The sequence below is a fragment of the Eretmochelys imbricata genome, chromosome 1 (genome assembly GCF_965152235.1).
Source record: "Eretmochelys imbricata isolate rEreImb1 chromosome 1, rEreImb1.hap1, whole genome shotgun sequence".
Lineage (NCBI taxonomy): Eukaryota > Metazoa > Chordata > Testudines > Cheloniidae > Eretmochelys > Eretmochelys imbricata.
In genome coordinates this window covers 289,686,391-289,707,931 of record NC_135572.1, presented here as the reverse complement: position 1 = coordinate 289,707,931, position 21,541 = coordinate 289,686,391, and the positions used below count along the sequence as shown (strand labels likewise).

Sequence of the window (21,541 nt, the reverse complement as noted above, 5' to 3'; positions counted from 1 at the left end):
ACCCAGGGAATGACAATTTAGAACCTAGGCTTATTTTTGAACTCTGTGCACAGGAAGAATATTGGACCTGAGCTGAGTGGTGTTTACTGACTTAAAATCTTACAGAGGAAGAATGGATGGAATACATTGTAAGATCTTTGAGGAGGACTGGGAAATGGAGGTGTCTAGGAGAGAGATCTGTCAGTCTCTGTAATAAATAGCTATCTATATAAATATATACAGGGGATTTCCATCTAGAATTAATTTTCATCTGTTAGCGAGATGGCTGTGATGCCAGATACTCTCTAAATGCGGCACATGAGGCTTGAAATTATTGTTTCTTGGTTCGAAGATAGTGTATCTTGGTAATGAAAACCTTAGCTACAGTCTTTGAGAAAATCTTTTCTCCGGCATTTTTAAGTTAACGCTTGTAAATACTTAAATTGTTAGTCTTTATTCATATTGTGGTAGTGCCTAGAGGCCCCAATTAAGGATTGGTATACCAGTCAGTAATTGAGTCCCCTCTGTGCTTGGCAGTATAGACACACACGACTAAAAGATGGCCCCTGTCCCAAAATGCTTACAGTCTAACTATATGAGATCAAAGTTACATGAATATTAGGTAAGCAATTTTACTTTTTGTAAGCTTCATAGCATTTACTATGTAATATATAGTAATTGCATAATTCTGCTGATTGCTTGATAACTTGAATGTAGCCTGTATTCTGACCTAACTGCGTATTTAAATTGTAATTGGCTATTAGTTACCGCCTACACTTCGCTTATATGTCAGATCATCAAGAGTTACCATGAAAGTAGTGTTCTTGTGTGATATTTGTGCACCAAAATGAACCACTTTCATCTTTTTATTTTGTTTTTACACTTTAGTTGTTACTTTTCTCGTCATATATACTAAACTCAGAGTTATATGGCCTCTTGTAGATAGTCTGGCTAACTCCCTTTTTGAGTTATTGAGCATGTCACCTGTGCTTCATGTCACTGTCTAGTACAATGCAGAGAGTTGTTTCCACCCATCTCTACTGGGGTATCTTTATGTAATTTCAGTGTACTGGCTCTGTGCTATTGGGATAACCGAAATAAAAGGTTTGCTTTAAACTGTGGCTATTGTCACAGAGACAAAAGTGAAAAAGGTGATTATGTAAACGTAGAACTTTCTCATCCCACAAACCTGCTTCCTATGTGTTAGATTAGCCTACTGACAGCAATAAGTTTCTACTATTCTTCTGTCCTGTTAGAATAGCAGAGCCCCTATGGTGCTGATAGTGAGCTGGATTTTGTTCCCACTTGGGCATGATCAGTAGAATTGTTAACTGAATTCCAATTGGAGAATATTTACCTCAAGATGTATAGAGCTATACATCTCAATAGCTCCTGTGCTACACGTAAAATATATTTTAGTTGGGTAAAGGTTACTGGAGATAATGTGCTAGTCAGAAAGAACATAACTTGACTTTATATCCCAGAGTGAGTTTGCAACTATGGCATGTATAAAATCTTTTTAGTTCTAATCTTAGCACTTTTTTGATCTGAAGGTGATTGAGACACAAATGTGGAACATCACGGTACTATTTTTAGCCATTTTCCACTCCACTTTACTATAGTTGCTTTTACCCCTTATTTATCAATCTACTCTTAACTAGATTTCAATATGCAATGCTGCAAATGATTTTACAATCTTCCATGTTTTAAATAAATTACTTTCTTAATTTGTCTCTAACTTCCAACCTAATTGCATTATGGCTTTTATGTTTGTTTTTCTTAGTGTGTAAAACATAGTTGCCAATTTGAACGACTCAGGTATCTACAGAGGTCAACCGTGTTACTTGATTTGCTCAAAAATTATGCATTCTGAATTTGGTCTTTAACTAGTCTAATTGAATATAAAGCATTTTACACATGAAAATTGTTTGACTAATCACTGATGCTAGAAGAGAAATTAAGACATCTTTTAGTAGGAAATCTCTAGTTTCCATTTAGGAAAGAAATGGCTTGCATAGTATGAGCATGCTTAAAAGAATAAAAATACATTTAGAAAAAGCAGCTTTTTTCCCCCTTCCCATACTAAGGCTCTTAGACTTAGAGTTATGACTGTTTTAGTTAGATTGTTAAAGAACTGTAAAGAAGAAACTAAAAGAACTTTAAATTGCTTACTGAAATATTTGTTTCTGTGCAGGAATTTCGTCAGAAGGTGATGCTAGGAACTCCATTCCTAGTTATTTGGCTGGTTGGGTTTATAGCAGACCTAGATGTTGATTCGTGGCTCATTAAAGGGCTAATGTATGGTGGTGTATGGGCTATGGTACAGTTTCTTTCAAAGTAAGTATTTTATCAGGCAACTTTTTCAATCTAGTACACCCAGACAAATGTTTAAAATATGTCTTGTTCATTTACTTAATAAAAGTTGTATTAGATTTCTTTGACAGATCTATATGCATCTTTTGGATATATAGCATTCCTTGCAAGAACTTCTGTTTTATCACTGTTACATTTCAGAAAAAGGTCTGTGAGATTTGGCTCTCTAATGCTGTGTCATCTCAGAAATGTAGCCTTTGAATTAATTTTAGATGAAAGGCACTGAGCTAATAAGGCTAGGAGCAGAGAAACATTCAGTCTCCAGAGGGAGGGTACTGAATGTCTGTTAAACCATTGGTGTAAACTGTGAAGGGAACAGTCAAGAGGAAAGTTATTAGAGAGGGATAGGGGAAGCAGGGTAGAATTGTAAATAAGTTAATAATTAATTACTGTTCAGAATTAAAATTCTGAAACATTTTTAAAGTCCTTCAGAAACTCATACAAAGTGGAATATAACATCAGGAATTATTGCTGTGGCCAGAAGAGATGACTGTCAAACAGAAAGTTAGTTAAATCTGTTGTTTTAAATCTGTCATCCAGTCATTAAAATAATTATGTTCTATGTTTTGAATAATGACTGTAAATATCAATATCCTCCGTAGCTGTCCAGAGGACTTGCAAAGTATGCGGACTGTTTGACCCTTAATCTACTTCTCAGTACTATACATTATATTCTTTGAGTAGCCTCTGAATATTCCCACATGTGAGCTTGGTGCTCCCTGGCACTGAGTGACCCAGTGTCCTCTGTGTCCACTTTCTTCTTCCTCTTTTGCCCCATGTGGAGGATTTCAAAGGTATAAAACTGTCCCTCAGTTCCTCCTTAACTGCCAAAAGAGGTAGTGAGTTTGGGTCACATGCAGTGTCCTCGCTTCTTTTGTCAGTGGTTTTCTTCTGCCCTTTCAGGGCTGTTTTAGTTAAATTATCACTATGGGTTTCTTTATTTAAAAGAAGAAATGGTATCTGTTTGCACAGGTGTCATCTAGAACTATGTGGACCACGAGGGCTGCCTCACACATCCCTACTGCTAAAAGAGATTCCTCAGGCCTGGTCAGCTAAGTCTGGCAATGTGCTAACCTAAGTGGCTCTGTGTCTGGCTTACATATTATCCAACTCCTCAGACTTAATTGGTTGGCAGTCATTTCCAAGGTTCTTAAACCATGAACAAGGCACCAAGATCCCCAGATTCCTCCAGGTTGATCTAATTCAGTGCTGTGGTCTCAGTCCCTTAGATATGGCTCTGGCTGGACTGGCATAATTCGGTATGAAGGTTCTGGCACCGTCACAGTACCAGAGTCCACGTGGAAATCTGGACTTGTCTACCTAATTTGGTGCCGAAGTCTTGGCACTGGCACCAAAATTTTGGCACCATAGACTAGAGAACAAGGAGTGGTTCAGAGCATACTGTATGTGGCACTCAGATCTCTGGATCCATCTCGGTCGACTGAGTCCAGTGTCTAGAGTCCAGCATGCTGGACTCTGGTGAACTTCTCAGTGAAGTGATCCAGTACCAGTACAAGTGACATTAGTCCTCAGCAGGGCTGGCCCAAGATATTTTTCCTCTCAGGATAGTAAATGTTTTCGGTGCCCCCTGAGAAGCTCAGGAGGAGGAAAAAAAAAATCAGGCGTAGTGATGAGGTGCCTCCAAAAGTTGGCATCCAGGGCAACCATCCTGCTTGCCCTCCCCGAAAATCTACCTGGTCTTTGGAACCATTTAGGTTGACTGAGTCTGGTGTTGAGGTTTCAGCACGATTGACTCTGATAAGCCACTTGCCTGAAATGGTTTGATATATGGTATAAGTGGCAACAAGTCCCTGATTTCACAAGTTTCTAGACTTTGATCCACAGACACGTTTTGTAACAATGTAACTAGGTGATACTGCTATCCAGGCTATGTCTGTGCCTCCATACGACTGATAGCAAAGGTACTGCTTCTTATTCTACTTACACCTGACCCATTAATGTCTTGGTTCATAGAAAATGCAAAAGGTGAAAGTAGCACAAGCTTATTAGGGGATTCTCTTCTCACCTCCTTTACCTTTAGTGTGTTGTTTCCACATAGTGGACTGGCATGTTCTCCTTGTTTTTCAGTCTTTTTAAGGTTTGTGGACTCTCTAGGAGTTGTCTACACATCATGGTTCTGGAGTTGAAAGCTGGTTGCCTAGCCTGCAAGACTCTCTCCCTTTGCTCAAGACCAAAACTTTTTGCCAGAGAAAAACTATGTCCAGGCAGATTATTTAAACAGAATTTTTGTACAGCAGCACAAATGTCTTAGGTATAAATCTGGCAGTATTTGTTATACAAGGGGAGTAAGTCCCAACTAGATCTCATTATTACCAAGGACAACACCCATTATTTCCAGTTCTGCTTCAGGGTCAGCAAAGACCCAGTGACATTGGTAGACTCCCCTATCTTGGACTGGAGGTGCCAATCCCACAAGTGTGAATACACAGAGGCGACACTCTCAAAGAACAGCAGTTCCTGGTAAGTAACCTCTCTTTTTAAAAACAAACTTAAATAACAGTAAGGATATGATCCGTTGTTGTTTGCAGTGTTACTGTAGCCATGTTGGTCCCAAGATATTAGAGAGACAAGAGTGTGAGTTAGGTAATATCTTTTATTGGACCAACTTCTGTTGGTGAGACAAGCTTGTCTCTTAATAAAAGATATTGCCTCACTCACCTTGTCTTTCTAGTGAGAATATGAGACAAACTGAGAAGAAAAGCAAGATAATGCATGGATAACAGTTGACGGGAAGAGAAACGTAATTGTGTAAATCCAAGATGTAGTACCAGTTTCTTTCTCCCATTCTGGGTAAAGGAGAGGTAATGAAGAATAGTCTCTTAGCCATTGGAGGGTGGGTATTAACTGCTGACAGAAATGTTTTGGTGATAAAGTGGTGGTCAGACAGCAAGATAGTGGAACAGAAGCTGGGATTGTTCTTACTGGATGTCTTGGTAAACAGGTGAGTGAGCTTGCGGGAGTAGGCTGGTGGATATGTGAAAGAGTTAGGTTGAAAGGGTATGAGAATTGGTGATTGGGTTAAAGTTAAAACCAGGTGTATACCAAACTATTGTTATTATTATTACATTTTTCTTTGCCTTTTTATATAATTATCAGTGGTTCTTCTATACTGTAAGAAGAAAAGTTAATGTGTTCTGTAATATTAATGCTGCCATACTATATGTTTCACAGGCACTTAAAATGATGGGAAATTGCAACTAGAATTAATTAATCCAAATAATTATAAGGGTTTTTTTTTCTTTAGACTTATATTATTTTGTTAGTTTTCAGGTTAAATACAGATTTTATACACCAATTTTGTCTCAATACCACAGAGCAAACAACAGGTTACCAAATTAAAACAGAAAACTCTCAGTGTAAATTTTGGGTACGGAATACCTTTAAATTTGAAGTCCTTAAGTTCTATTGATTCGTTATAATTGTAATATTATTAAATTAACCTCTTTGTATTTAGCTTCCTTGTTTATTTTTTAAGGAAAGAATATTTTATTGGATGGCTACAATATAATATTACTGCTAGAATATTTATCTGATTCCTGTGGTGGTGATTTCTCTGTGTCTAGATAAACTTACATAGCATTCTAAATTCTTAACCTAAAAACAAACTCTCAGATCAATCTGTAAGTATGTATTCAGGAAAGTTTAGCAAATGCATGTGTAGCTTGTTTTCCTAAGAAAGATGTTTGGAAGCCCTTTCAGTCTGCCCTGTAGATAGTTTGTAGGACACGTACTGTGCTAGATATATTTAGCATTCATATAATAATTACTTATGGAAAAAGTAGTTTTTACTTTTCACAGTTACCACTTCAGTAAGTTTCTGATTGGCTCCAAAGTTGCCTTTGAGAGTTATAGTGTTCCTCAGTCTAGGGTCTGTTTTATTTCTGTGTCAGAACTCTGATTGAAGCATGCTAATTTCAAGAGGAAAGCCTCAGAGCAGTTTACAAACTTATTATAAAGCACCCCAGAAGTAAATTTTTGAAAAAAAACTAAAAGCTAATTTTCCTTTTTCCTTTTAATCATAAAGCAAGATTCTTCTAAAGATGGGTGTCTCCACCAGGGAATCCCCTTGGTGTAAATGTGTGATGTAGATGAGGGCTAAGTTCCCTCTAAGCTGCGTGGCCGCTCAGCAATCTATCAAGTGCCACGCACTTGAGGTGCCCCTCCTGCCACTAGCGCACTGCTCCTGCCTCTGCGTTGCAGCCCCTGGCCAGCTGCTCACAGGAACCTCCCGCTTGCTTCGCAGAGTGGGGAAGTAGGAGGGGGGCACTGATGTCAGGGTGTCCCCCCCGTCCTGTACCCCATCTCCACAGAGCTGGGGGACAGGACACAACAGGGCTCAGGAGTGGGACGGAGAGAGCTTGCTGGTAGCTGCTGCTGTGTCTGAACAAGCAGGCTTCAGCCTGGTGAGTGTCAATCTACTTAAAGGGGCAGCATATTTAAAGGGGCAAGCCTCTCTCTCTCTCTCTCTCTCACACACTCACACAGAGTCTGTGTGTGTGTGTCTCTCTCTGTCTCTCATCTCCCAACACATACTTGTGGTGGTGGTGTTACTTGTTGATACTGTTTTCAAAGCGTGCTTTTTTAGTTTTTTGACTGATCTGTGCATTTCATAATTTTTATTTCTCTCTTATGCTTAAATTTAATTGTTTGAATAGTGAGTTATAAAATGCCTAACCTGTCCTGGCTGGAGTAATTATCCCCATAGTAACTTTTTAAAAATATATATTATATCTAGGTTTTTTGTTTCTACTGGTGGCGCACATCTGCACATTACCTCAATATAGTGCACATAACCAAATTCATTCTGCATGTGGATGGAAAAAAATTTAGAGGGAACATTGGATGAGGGTGACTATTTTATGTAGGTATGATGGAAGGCAGGATGTGGGAAGGTTGTTTAAGTTGTTCAGTGTTGTGGAGAGGAATCTTGAGGTGTGTCCTTGAATGGCCCGCTTCCCAGTGATTGACCTATTCTGTGACAGGTAGGCTCAATTTTTTTCATTAAAACGTAAGAATGGCCACACTGGGTCAGACCAAAGGTCCATCTAGCCCAGTATCCCGTCATCTGACAGTGGCCAATGCCAGGTGCCCCAGAGGGAATGAACAGAACAGGTAATTATCAAATGATCTATCCCGTCGCCCATTCCCAGCTTCTGGCAAACAGAGGCTAGGGATACCATTCCTGCCCATCCTGGCAAATAGCCATCGATGGACCTATCCTCCATGAATTTATCTAGTTCTTTTTTGAACCCTGTTATGGTCTTGGCCTTCACAATGTTCTCTGGCAAAGAGTTCCAAATGTTGACTGTGCATTGTGTGAAGAAATACTTCCTTTTATTTGTTTTAAGCCTACTGCATATTTATTTCATTTGGTGACCCCTAGTTCTTGTGGTATGAGAAGGAGTAAATAACACCTCCTTATTTACTTTCTCCACACCAGTCATGATTTTATAGACCTCTGTCATATCCCCCCTTAGTCATCTCTTTTTCCAAGCTGAAAAGTCCCAGTCTTATTAATCTCTCCTCATATAGAAGCTGTTTAATGCCCCTAATTATTTTTGTGCCCTTTTCTGAACCTTTTCCAATTCCGATGTATCTTTTTTGAGATGGGGCAACCACATCTGCATGCAGTATTCAAGATGTGGGCCTTCCATGCATTTATATAGAGGCAATATGATATTTTCTGTCTTACTATCTATCCCTTTCTTAATGATTCCCAATATTCTGTTAGCTTTTTTGACTGCCGCTGCACATTGAGAGGATGTTTTCAGAGAACTATTCACAATGACTCTGAGATCTCTTTCTTGAGTGGTAACAGCTAATTTAGACTCCATCATTTTATATGTATCGTTGAGATTATGTTTTTAATGGTAAATGTTTTCATAGGTATTCTTAGCTGGAACTCAGGACAGCTCTTGAGAATTAGCTGGCTTATATGCAGTGTTTAAATTTCTTTTTGGCTTAATTGAAGAACTAGCTTCCTGTCATAGAAATAAGTGAATTAAATGAAATGGAAAACTGACTCTACTGTTTTCCTTCTGATAATGTTTCTGTGAAGAATCTCTGTCTGAAGCTCTAATGAGAGAAAAGCAAGAGATAGGAGAAAACAGGCATTTTTGTTGTAACTACAGACTGAGGAAAACAAGGCATATATATTTCCTTTTTTAGATCTTTTTTAAAAAATATATTTTGTGTTGTATGGTTTTCTTGAACACTCTGACATTGGAATCTCTTGTGTAAATGTAATTCACAACTTCTGTCCATTCTCTTGGCTAGGAATTCACTTCAAACTCTATTAAAATAACCGCAATGTGAATATTGCTGAGTGAGCACTTTAGCAGTGATTTCTAACTGTTGTCAGCATGTGGCTTTAGAGTAAACATTTGTTAAGACTTCTCCATTTCATCAACAGTTCTAAAATGGTGTAATGTCAGTGGCATATGAAGTATTGTATTATAATCTAAGCATGTTATCCTACTAAAAATATTTTGAGTCACTGATTAAGGCAACATGACACTTGTGTGAGCAACTTCAAAATAATCAATTCAAAGATTTTTGTTGATTACACAGAAGACTGAATGCCTTTTCTTTGTTTTGTTGTTGATGTTTCTGTGGTAAAAAGTGAAGAGCCTGATCACTGATTACACATATAATTTATAAGATTCAGGTGGCTAACTGATAAGTCTCCAAATATAATTGTAAATGGGGAATCATCATTGAGCGGGTATGTTTTCTAGTGGGGTCCCGTGGGAATCAGTTTTTGGCCTTATGTTGTTTAACATTTTTATCGGTGACTGGGACGAAAACATAAAATCATCACTGTTAAAGTTTGCAGGTGACACAAAAATTGGAGGAGTGGTAAATAATGAGAACAGGTCATTGGTAAGATGGACACAAGCAAACAATACATATTTTAATATGTCTAAATATGAATATATAAATAAAATGTATAAAGATAAATATATGTCTCTAGAAACACAGAATACAGGCCATACTTGCATGATAGAGGACTCTATCCTTGGAAGCAGTGACTCTGAAAAAAAAATTAGGGGGTTGTGGTGGTTAATCAGCTGAACATGAGCTGACAGTGCGATTCTCTGGCCAAAAGGGCTAATACAGTCCTTGGATGCATAAACAGGAATCTCAAGTAGAAGCAGAGGTTATTTTACCTCTGTATTTGTCATTGGTGGAACCCTTGCTGGAATATTGTGTCCCGTTCTGGTGCCCACAATTCAAGGAGGATGTTGATATATTGGAGAGGGTTGAGAGAGTAGCCATGAGAATGATTAAAGGATTAGAAAACATGCCTTGTAGTAGTAGACTCCAAGAGCTCTATCTATTTAGCTTAACAGCGAGAAGATTAAGAGGTGACTTGGCCATAGTCCATCAGTACCTACATGGGGAAAAATATTTGATAATGAGCTCTTGCATCTAGCAGATAAAGATATAGCACAATCCAGTGGCTGGAACTTCAGACTGGAAATAAGGCATACATTTTAAACAGTGAGGAAAAGTTCTATGACCTCTGTTATGTACAAGGTCAGACTAAATGATCACAGTGGTCTCTTCAGGTCTTGGAATCTATTAATAGGAAATGATATGATGTCTATGAACATAGAGGAGAATGGGGTAATTGAGTCCAACTCAATGCAGATTGAGTCCAACCATTAATATCTTATTTTAGACTAGGTTTAAAATTGTTTTTTTAAGAGTTTATGTATTGACCTAGGGATAGCATAAAACATTAACATTATGTTTGATTAAAGATTCATATCAGCCCCGCTTCCCTTGTGTCTTATATTACACCATAGTTACCCCTTTGACCATCTGAGGAGTGACATTAACTGACTCTCATCCATCCTTCTGCATCAGGGCATCTTGAAAAATGGGACTTCTACAGGCTCTGAGGACCTCCAGAAGCAAAATCTTTTACTAACAGTGTTGGGAGATCTAATTGTTATTTAATGTATTACATTAAAAGGAGGTTTTTCATGTGTACTGATACTGAATTTAAATTATGTATAAAAGAACATACTATGTGATGACATCACTTCTGTTGTTTTACAGATCATTCTTTGATCACTCAATGCATAGTGCACTGCCTCTTGGAATATACCTGGCAACTAAATTCTGGATGTATGTGACATGGTTTTTCTGGTTTTGGAATGATATCCTTTTTCATTTTAGTGATTTGTATATGTTTGACGTCAGTGCTGAGTTCTAAATATGACCTCAAAAGTAAAGAATGAATAGTAATTTTAAAAATAACTACAACCGTTTAAAATTCTTAATGCTTAATTGGTTTTATTAAAATAGAACTTTACTATGCCATAGTAATCAAAACTCTTAATGGTTATTTTTGTACTGCTTTAAAATTACATTATTGCTTTATGCCAGTAACAATGTTTTTCTCAAACCTTTTCCTTAAAAATGTCTATCCAAACTTTCTCTGTGTTTTTTTCATTTCTTTAGCAGAGAAATGCAAGTGGCTGTATAGACATGTCAAGGCCATATGTTGCCAAAAAGGTTATAATTACATGAACTCACCGTGACCTATAGTCTTTAAACTTCAGTAGCATATATGCTTTTCCTAGGATAAATGGATAACTTCATTTTCCCTGTTCACTCATATTTATCACTTATGGCATTTTTACTGGCAGTGCAGCCATAACTAGCTATTCCTAAGTAGTTTGCAAGTTCCATTTTATATGGACTTAAAAAATGTGTTAAATAAAATATTTCAAACAGCTTATGAAACTTAATAGAATATATTCTACGAAAATAATTAGAATTGCTGGGATTTGACAACATCACATCTTAATAAATATTAGCCACTGGACAGAACATATAACTAGATCTGCCTAGACATAAACTTGCCATGTTCAGAAAGAAAGTAGAAATTGAGTCAGATTTCATCAAAAATTCAGTTTACCATATTAATCGAGTTAAATTTCTGTTCTACTTTCTCTGGGATCACACATTTTAATAATATTTTATCATTTGAACAAAGAATCAACAAACACATTGTATTAACTCCTGTTTAATTTTTACTTAATGTTCCTAGTTTTAAGTATTTTTAAGTGAATGTAATGCTTATGAAAGATATTGGCTTGACAATCCAATATCACTGCAGTCACTGATATACCTTTGATTACCACTGCTTTTTCATGCTTAAAGAGTGATCTGTTACTCCTAGATACTATTTAAGCCCAACTTTGAAGTTAAAAAGTAGTGTTGCAAATTTTGTTTTTCTTTTTGGGTCTTTCATGTCTCTTAGGATGTAAACATACAAGTTTGAGTGCCACTGTGCCTAAAATCTTTGAGAATCTTGTTTAAAAAGTGTTGTCTAACATAATCAGTCAAAGATATATAACATTAAGTTCTTCTTTGATTGATGGTCCCTACTGGATTCCACTGAGGGTTTACACATCTAAACCACACATCCGGAGCTGGAGATTTTTTAAGTACTAGTGTCCGTTGGTCTGTGCATCTGCCCTTGGCTCACCTCATGGTTTCGTCCGAGGTGATAAAGGGCAAGGCAGACAGACTGCGTCTCCAGTTCCTTCTCACCGCCTCATCGTCTGGGTTGGAACTATTAGTGTCCTCTTACATGTGACATACTTTAAAAATATACAGTTCATAATTTTACCGTTTTTATTGTTTTTATAGTAATCTTTAGTAGTTTGATAGTTTTAGGAGCAGGATTGGGGCTCCTTTTTGGGGGTAGTTTTAGCAAGGAAGATCAATACTTCCTCTACTGCTTGGGAGAAGCCCACATTTCATCCAGGTGCAGTATCTGCCAGCCCTTTCCAAGTCATACCTGAGAATGCCAGACTCTCCGATATGGAAGCACCTCGTGGAAGTCACTATGAGACCTCATTCGGACCCTGGCCAAGCAACCTCCCTCTCCCCCCAATATATTGGTTTGAGGTTGCCAGGAGTGCACCTCTAATTACAAAGTCTGAGGCAGGCACCAACAGTGCCACCATTGTGGTCCCTGCGCCAGGGCCTAGTCAGGAGGTAAGGTTATAAGTCTTCCTCTAAGCCTAAGAAGGGAGAGACTCCTTCCATGAGTTCCAGTCATAGGGATGGAGTGCCCTAAAGCACACAAACACAGAAAGAAGCCACATATATTGATGGATCCACTGGTATCAAGTGGAACCAGCACACACATCGGCATCCCTCAGGGTCAGAGAATCATCCACTCTGGGTAAGACTGTTGCTCCAGTTCCAGGGACTTGACTCCGGGGAGGTTGGGAGAAGTGCCAGAGCTCCAATCAGGTTTGCCCTGGAGAGCCAAGGTCTCCACACCTTCTGGGGCCCTCTACTTCCAGGGAGATATTATCTCTGGCACCAGACATGCCATGTTTGAGGCATTGCTCGACCCCCCACTCTGACGGTGTGCACAATTCTGCCGATTCCACCAGTGAACCAGCCTCTGAGGGTATGTCTACACTACGGAATAAGGTCGAATTTATAGAAGTCGGTTTTTTAGAAATCGGTTTTATATATTCGAGTGTGTGTGTCCCCACAGAAAATGCTCTAAGTGCATTAACTCGGCGGAGTGCTTCCACAGTACCGAGGCTAGAGTCGACTTCCGGAGCGTTGCACTGTGGATAGCTATCCCACAATTCCCGCAGTCTCCGCTGCCTATTGGAATTCTGGGTTGAGATCCCAATGCCTGATGGGGCTAAAACATTGTCGCGGGTGGTTCTGGGTACATATCGTCAGGCCCCCCTTCCCTCCCTCCCTCTGTGAAAGCAAGGGCAGACAATCGTTTCGCGCCTTTTTTCCTGAGTTACCTGTGCAGACGCCATACCACGGCAAGCATGGAGCCCGCTCAGGTAACCGTCACCGTATGTCTCCTGGGTGCTGGCAGATGCAGTATGGCATTGCTACACAGTAGCAGCAACCCATTGCCTTCTGGCAGCAGACGGTGCAGTACGACTGGTAGCCATCCTCGTCGTGTCCGAGGTGCTCCTGGCCACGTCGGCTGGGAGCACCTGGGCAGACATGGGCGCAGGGACTAAATTTGGAGTGACTTGACCAGGTCATTCTCTTTAGTCCTGCAGTCAGTCCTATTGAACCGTCTTATGGTGAGCAGGCAGGCGATACGGATTGCTAGCAGTCGTATTGTACCATCTTCTGCCGGGCAGGCAAAAGATGAGGATGGCTAGCAGTCCTTCTGCACTGTCTGCTGCCAGCCAAAGATGTAAAAGATAGATGGAGTGGATCAAAACAAGAAATAGACCAGATTTGTTTTGTATTCATTTGCCTCCTCCCCCATCTAGGGGACTCATTCCTCTAGGTCACACTGCAGTCACTCACAAAGAGGGTGCAGTGAGGTAAATCTAGCCATGTATCAATCAGAGGCCAGGCTAACCTCCTTGTTCCAATAAGAACAATAACTTAGGTGCACCATTTCTTATTGGAACCCTTCATGAAGTCCTGCCTGAAATACTCCTTGATGTAAAGCCACCCCCTTTGTTGATTTTAGTTCCCTGAAGCCAACCCTGTAAGCCGTGTCGTCAGTCGCCCCTCCCTCCGTCAGAGCAACGGCAGACAATCGTTCCGCGCCTTTTTTCTATGCGGACGCCATACCAAGGCAAGCATGGAGGCCGCTCAGCTCACTTTGGCAATTAGGAGCACATTAAACACCACACGCATTATCTAGAAGTATATGCAGCACCAGAACTTGGCAAAGCGATACCGAGCGAGGAGGCAACGTCAGCACGGTCATGTGAGTGATCAGGGCATGGACACAGATTTCTCTGAAAGCATGGGCCCTGCCAATGCATGCATCATGGTGCTAATGGGGCAGGTTCATGCTGTGGAACGCCAATTCTGGGCTTGGGAAACAAGCACAGACTGGTGGGACCGCATAATGTTGCAGGTCTGGGACGATTCCCAGTGGCTGCGAAACTTTCGCATGCGTAAGGGCACTTTCATGGAACTTTGTGACTTGCTTTCCCCTGCCCTGAGGCGCATGAATACCAAGATGAGAGCAGCCCTCACAGTTGAGAAGCGAGTGGCGATAGCCCTGTGGAAGCTTGCAATGCCAGACAGCTACCGGTCAGTTGGGAATCAATTTGGAGTGGGCAAATCTACTGTGGGGGCTGCTGTGATGCAAGTAGCCCATGCAATCAAAGATCTGCTGATATCAAGGGTAGTGACCCTGGGAAATGTGCAGGTCCTAGTGGATGGCTTTGCTGCAATGGGATTCCCTAACTGTGGTGGGGCCATAGACGGAACCCATATCCCTATCTTGGCACCGGAGCACCAAGCTGCCGAGTACATAAACCGCAAGGGGTACTTTTCAATAGTGCTGCAAGCTCTGGTGGATCACAAGGGACGTTTCACCAACATCAACGTGGGATGGCCAGGAAAGGTATATGACGCTCGCATCTTCAGGAACTCTGGTCTGTTTCAAAAGCTGCAAGAAGGGACTTTATTCCCAGACCCAGAAAATAACTGTTGGGGATGTTGAAATGCCGATATGTATCCTTGGGGACCCAGCCTACCCCTTAATGCCATGGCTCATGAAGCCGTACACAGGCAGCCTGGACAGTAGTCAGGAGCTGTTCAACTACAGGCTGAGCAAGTGCAGAATGGTGGTAGAATGTGCATTTGGACGTTTAAAGGCGCGCTGGCGCAGTTTACTGACTCGCTTAGACCTCAGCGAAACCAGTATTCCCATTGTTATTACTGCTTGCTGTGTGCTCCACAATATCTGTGAGAGTAAGGGGGAGACATTTATGGTGGGGTGGGAGGTTGAGGCAAATCGCCTGGCTGCTGGTTACGCGCAGCCAGACACCAGGGCGGTTAGAAGAGCACAGGAGGGCGCGGTACGCATCAGAGAAGCTTTGAAAACCAGTTTCATGACTGGCCAGGCTACGGTGTGAAAGTTCTCTTTGTTTCTCCTTGATGAAACCCCCCGCCCCTTGGTTCACTCTACTTCCCTGTAAGCTAACCACCCTCCCCTCCTCCCTTCGATCACCGCTTGCAGAGGCAATAAAGTCATTGTTGCTTCACATTCCTGCAGTCTTTATTCATTCATCACACAAATAGGGGGATGACTACCAAGGTAGCCCAGGAAGGGTGGTGGAGGAGGGAAGGAAAATGCCACACAGCACTTTAAAAGTTTACAACTTTAAAATTTATTGAATGCCAGCCTTCTTTTTTTTGGGCAATCCTCTGTGGCGGAGTGGCTGGTTGGCTGATGGCCCCCCCCACCGCGTTCTTGGGCGTCTGGGTGTGGAGGCTATGGAACTTGGGGAGGAGGGCGGTTGGTTACACAGGGGCTGTAGTGGCAGTCTGTGCTCCAGCTGCCTTTGCTGCAGCTCAACCATACACTGGAGCATACTGGTTTGGTCCTCCAGCAGCCTCAGCGTTGAATCCTGCCTCCTCTCATCACGCTGCCGCCACATTTGAGCTTCAGCCCTGTCTTCAGCCCGCCACTTACTCTCTTCAGCCCGCCACCTCTCCTCCCGGTCATTTTGTGCTTTCCTGCACTCTGACATTATTTGCCTCCACGCATTCGTCTGTGCTCTGTGGGAGGACAGCATGAGCTCGGAGAACATTTCATCTCGAGTGCGTTTTTTTTTCTTTCTAATCTTCACTAGCCTCTGGGAAGGAGAAGATCCTGTGATAATTGAAACACATGCAGCTGGTGGAGAAAAAAAAAGGGACAGCGGTATTTAAAAAGGCACATTTTATAAAACAGTGGCTACACTCTTTCAGGGTAAACCTTGCTGTTAACATTACATACATAGCACGTGTGCTTTCGTTACAAGGTCGCATTTTGCCTCCCCCCACCGCGTGGCTACCCCCTCAACCCTTCCCCCTCCCCGTGGCTAACAGCGGGGAACATTTCTGTTTAGCCACAGGCAAACAGCCCAGCAGGAATGGGCTCCTCTGAGTGTCCCCTGAAGAAAAGCACTCTATTTCAACCAGGTGACCATTAATTATATCTCACTCTCCTGAGGATAACACAGATAAAGAACAGATTTTGAACGCCAGCAAACATACACTGCAATGCTTTGTTGTACAATGATTCCCGAGTACGTGTTACTGGCCTGGAATGGTAAAGTGTCCTACCATGAAGGACGCAATAAGGCTGCCCTCCCCAGAAACCTTTTGCAAAGGCTTTGGGAGTACATCCAGGAGAGCCGCGAATGCCAGGGCAAATTAATCCTTTCACATGCTTGCTTTTAAACCATGTGTAGTATTTTAAAAGGTACACTCACCGGAGGTCCCTTCTCCACCTGCTGGGTCCAGGAGGCAGGCCCGAGTGGGTTCGGGTGGTACTGGCTCCAGGTCCAGGGTGAGAAACAGTTCCTGGCTGTCGGGAAAACCGGTTTCTCCGCTTGCTTGCTGTGAGCTATCTACAACCTCATCATCATCATCTTCTTCGTCCCCAAAACCTGCTTCCGTATTGCCTCCATCTCCATTGAAGGAGTCAAACAACACTGCTGGGGTAGTGGTGGCTGAACCCCCTAAAATGGCATGCAGCTCATCATAGAAGTGGCATGTTTGGGGCTCTGACCTGGAGCAGCCATTCGCCTCTCTGGTTTTCTGGTAGGCTTGCCTCAGCTCCTTCAGTTTCACGCGGCACTGCTTCGGGTCCCTGTTATGGCCTCTGTCCTTCATGCCGTGGGAGATTTTGACAAAGGTTTTGGCATTTCGAAAACTGGAACGGAGTTCTGATAGCATGGATTCCTCTCCCCATACAGCGATCAGATCCCGTACCTCCCGTTCGGTCCATGCTGGAGCTCTTTTGCGATTCTGGGACTCCATCATGGTCACCTGCAGCTTGCCACACTGGCCAAACAGGAAATGAGATTCAAAAGTTCGCGGTTCTTTTTCTGTCTACCTGGCCAGTGCATCTTAGTTGAGTGTGCTGTCCAGAATGGTCACAATGGAGCTCTGGGATAGCTCCCGGAGGCCAATACCGTCGAATTGTGTCCACAGTACTCCAAAATCGAGCTGGCAAGGCCGATTTAAGCGCTAATCCACTTGTCAGGGGTGGAGTAAGGAAATCGATTTTAAGAGCCCTTTAAGTCAAAATAAAGGGCTTCATCGTGTGGACAGGGGCAGGTTTACATCGATTTAATGCTGCTAAATTCGACCTAAAGTCCTAGTGTAGACCAGGGCTGAGTTTTCGTGCTTGGAGGACTTGAATGAAAGTCAGGGGGCATCCATCTTTTCCTGCCACTACGAGTACCAACGGAGGCTTTCTACATTGTGGCAGTATCCTCCACTCCAGCTGCTGCAGAGCCACTGGTTTCCTGTGCCATAAGGCCCTCCTCAGCACCCTCCGGATCCATTGTGCTGGCCCTATTGTGGATCCCCGTGAATACTGCCACTGCAGTACCCACGTGCGGGTACTGGACTATGCCAAAAATCCAGGCTTTAAAAATCTGCTCCTCCTGCCCACGTTCCTTCTAGGTCAGCAAGCAAGATCAATACTGCCTCTACTGTTTCAACCACAGCCATCCTCCATGATGTGCTGCCTCAGAATATATGTAGAGTGGACACATGGAGTTCAGTGCATACCTTTGCCATACATTATGCCTTGGTGCAGAACTCTGCGACAGATGCCTCATTAAGCACGGTGTCCTACGCTCAACTGTTCTCGTCCTTGCACCCTCTTCTGGCTTAGATACTGCTTGTTAATCACCCTCAGTGGAATACAATGGGGTCATCACTCGAAGAAGAAGAGGAGGTTACTTACCTGTAGCTGGAGGTTCTTCGACATGTGTGGTCCCTATCTGTATTCCACTTCCCACACTCCTTCCCTTTGCTGTGGATCTGTTGGATTTGCGGTAGAGAAGGAACTGGAGACGCGGTCAGTCTTCCCCAGCTTTTATCACCTTGATATGCACCCGTGAGGTGAGCCACAGGTGCATGTGTGGATCAATGAACACTATTACAAGAAAAATCTCTGGCTCAGGATGCATGGTGCATATCCATAAACCCTCAGTAGAATACAGATAAAGACCACGCATCTCAAAGAACCTCCGATTACAGATAAGTAACCTCCTCATCTATAAGTGTAGAAATTAAACATCTAGTATAAAAAGTAGTGAGAAGAATGAATGCTGGATATTAGAATGTTCGGGGCAAATTATTTTACCTCAGAACACATGCTGAGAATCCGCAATGGATGATTTATGTAACAGAAGCAGTCCTGAACCAAATAGAAAATGTTTGTGCAAACCAAGGGAAAGAGAATTTTAGGTCTGTTTTTTCTGATGATTGTACTAAATAACTGGCTGTAGTATTATGTGGCTATGTTATGAAAACGGAAGCAGACGTGTCGATTAAATCCTCTTTAAAGCAAATGAATGCACATCAGCTGGATAATGTTGCTTTATGCAATTTGATGACTCTCATTTCCAGATACAATATGGAAAAGAATGAAGGCTACACACTAAAATTTTAAGCACAATGCACATTCTATAAAGTTATAGAAGGCTCTTTGATTTGTATCTGAAAATCATGATGAACTGTCTTGCATTCAGCACCATTACTAAAAAAAACACCTCTATGAAATGATATGCTGCACATAGTATCTTTGTTCCCCTTTCCCCTGCAAAACTTATCAATTTAAAGAGAAATTTCAGGTCCCTTTCCTTGTCAAGTTAAAATACACAAACGGGAATGCCTTTTCATATCAGTGGAGAAATTTAACTACAAACTTCTTTTGGCCTGGAATTAACTTGGCTCACATTCTGTAAGCTGCTTTAAGTTATAAATCTTGCATTGTATAAAAGAGAGGCTAGAAAATATCTAAAATCAGTTGCATGCTGTGGCTATACAGAGAAAAATGATACTATGAACAGTTTAGTTTATGAAATGCAGATATCCTGGAAAATTATTCCTATAAAAGAGCATTTTGATATTTGTTAGGGATTATTTGCAAATATCTTACTCAGCTGTATTTGAGAAGAGATTGCATAAACAGCTTTATTATTCATACACTACTGTATATCCTGTATTTTTACGACAGATATGGGGTGAAATTCCACTTGTAAACACAAAAAAGACACACTGGAACACATGGAGCCATTTTCAATTACTGCTGGGGGGTATATGTCTCCCTCTTAGCTGTTGTTTTGTATATCCATCACTCATCAATAGGGGAACGTGTTCCAATTCACGTCCATCCCGAGCCGCATATCCATCATTTGCAGTAAGTTGTAAACGACGGATGTGCGGATTGGGACTGATGTGGATTGGGACTGATGTAAATTGGAACACGTTCCCCTATTGATGAGCGACAGCTATGTGTAGTCATGGGTGGGCTGCAGTCCACCTACTTAACATCCAGGCCCACCCCTCCCCAGTTCTGGCTCTGCTCCCGCTTCAGCGCTTGCCCCACACCGCCCGCCCAGCACTCCAGCTGAGGAGCGGGGTCTGGGCACCGGGGCTTGCCTAGCTCCGGCGCTCCAGCCGCGGAGTGGGGTCTGGCTGGAGCGCGGAGCGGGGCAAGCCCCGGTGCCCAGACCCCGCTCCCTTCCCAGTAGGAGTGCCAGGCAGAGTTGGGCAAGCCTCGAGCACTGGGGGGTGGGGGGGGGCAGAGCAGGTGGTGGTGTGGGGGTGCATTTTTACGCCTCCCCCCCATTTTTCCGGGAGCCCCTGGCCAGATCACTCCTACCCCTCCGGCTCTCACCCGAGTGTCCCATTCTGCCTCTACCACTGTTCTACCAGCAGGTCCCCGGTATATGTCATTTCGGTATCCGTCACCCTTCTCAAGAACACAACCCCGACGTATACTGGGGACCCGCTGTATCACATATTACTATAATAATGTACTTTCAGGTAAATTACTTTTAAATTATTTCAGTTCATTTCCACAGAAATAAACATAGATTTTGTTTGCATTGTGTGATCACTCCCACCACTTAGAGCCACGTCAGACAGGGATTGTAACAAACAAATCAGTTTAAGATACAACAGAAAGCCTAATGTGTGAAACCTTGTGATTTAGCTAAGTTGCTTCACTTTTCACGTGACTACCCTGGAATTGCAGAAAATCAGCTGTTAACCTTAAAGTTTTTAAATATTTGTCATGATATTCAGTTTCTTAACTCACTGGCTTCTGAAGTAGAAAGTTGTATTACCTTAACTGGACGTTGAATTGTGTATACTGAATTGTTATCTATATAAATAAGAGTGCTTATTATAAAACATATCTGGACTGTTAAATGTTACTTTATAACACTTTCAGAAATGAACATAAATTTAAAGTAGAACAGATCATGAAAACTAAACAGATCTTGAGATCATTAGATAGAAGGCAATATGAAATGCAAAGTATTATTTTTACTTAATATTATTGCTTTGAAAGTCCCCATAAAGCAACTTGATGTGTAATGAATCCTTTTGGAAGTGTGTTTGAGTAAAATGACTTGCCAGATTCATTTAATGAAAACTGCCACAACGAGGAATTTCATCAGATATCACTTTACCGACACTACAGAGAATAAAGAAATATTGTGCTCTGCTCTAAGTAATCATGTAAAGCTGTAAAAATATAAAGATTCTTACTCTGACCACAGTTCTCTGTCTTATGCTACAAAAATAAAGCAGGCATGTAATTTCTTTTTTTCAATAAAGCTGTAGGGCAATTTGCCAGAAGAACTAGAATGAATTTGGCATCTTATTACAAAGACTTCTAACTTAAAATTATCAATTAAATTATGACAGCTCACAGAATTCAGTCTCTCAACTAGGTTGTCACAAAACACTCATCCCTAATGAAAAAATACTAATAGTAACTTAGTTTTCACAATGTCACTTTTGAATACAATGAGGTTGTTGCAAAGGCTTATGGGGCACTTACCTTTAAATGTCAAAATGACTCTTAATGATCTACAACTTTAACTTTTTAAAAATCAATATAATACTAGCTAAAAAAGAAAAGGAGTGGCACCTTAGAGACTAACCAATTTATTTGAGCATAAGCTTTTGTGAGCTACAGCTCACTCCATCGGATGCATTCAGTGGAATACATCTGATGAAGTGAGCTCAAATAGATTGGTTTGTCTCTAAGGTGCCACTATTACTCCTTTTCTTTTTGTGAATACAGACTAACACGGCTGCTACTCTGAAACCTATAATACTATCTAGTTTCTTGTATTTACTATGTTTATTTGCCAGTGAA

At 41.6% G+C, this 21,541-nt stretch overlaps 1 protein-coding gene across 3 annotated transcripts in view; it reads left to right on the top strand.

Moving 5' to 3' along the window:
• Window positions 1-21,541, top strand: part of ZDHHC17 (zDHHC palmitoyltransferase 17) — a 128,925-nt gene that overhangs the window by 73,615 nt on the left and 33,769 nt on the right. For all 3 annotated transcript variants that reach the window (XR_013347832.1, XM_077832699.1, XM_077832706.1), the window contains 2 exons: window positions 2,174-2,316; window positions 10,441-10,543. Coding sequence is in view for 2 of the 3 variants with exons in the window: in XM_077832699.1 (XP_077688825.1) it covers window positions 2,174-2,316; window positions 10,441-10,543 (246 nt within the window). In the remaining variant the exon portion in view is untranslated. The remainder of the gene's footprint in view (window positions 1-2,173; window positions 2,317-10,440; window positions 10,544-21,541) is intronic.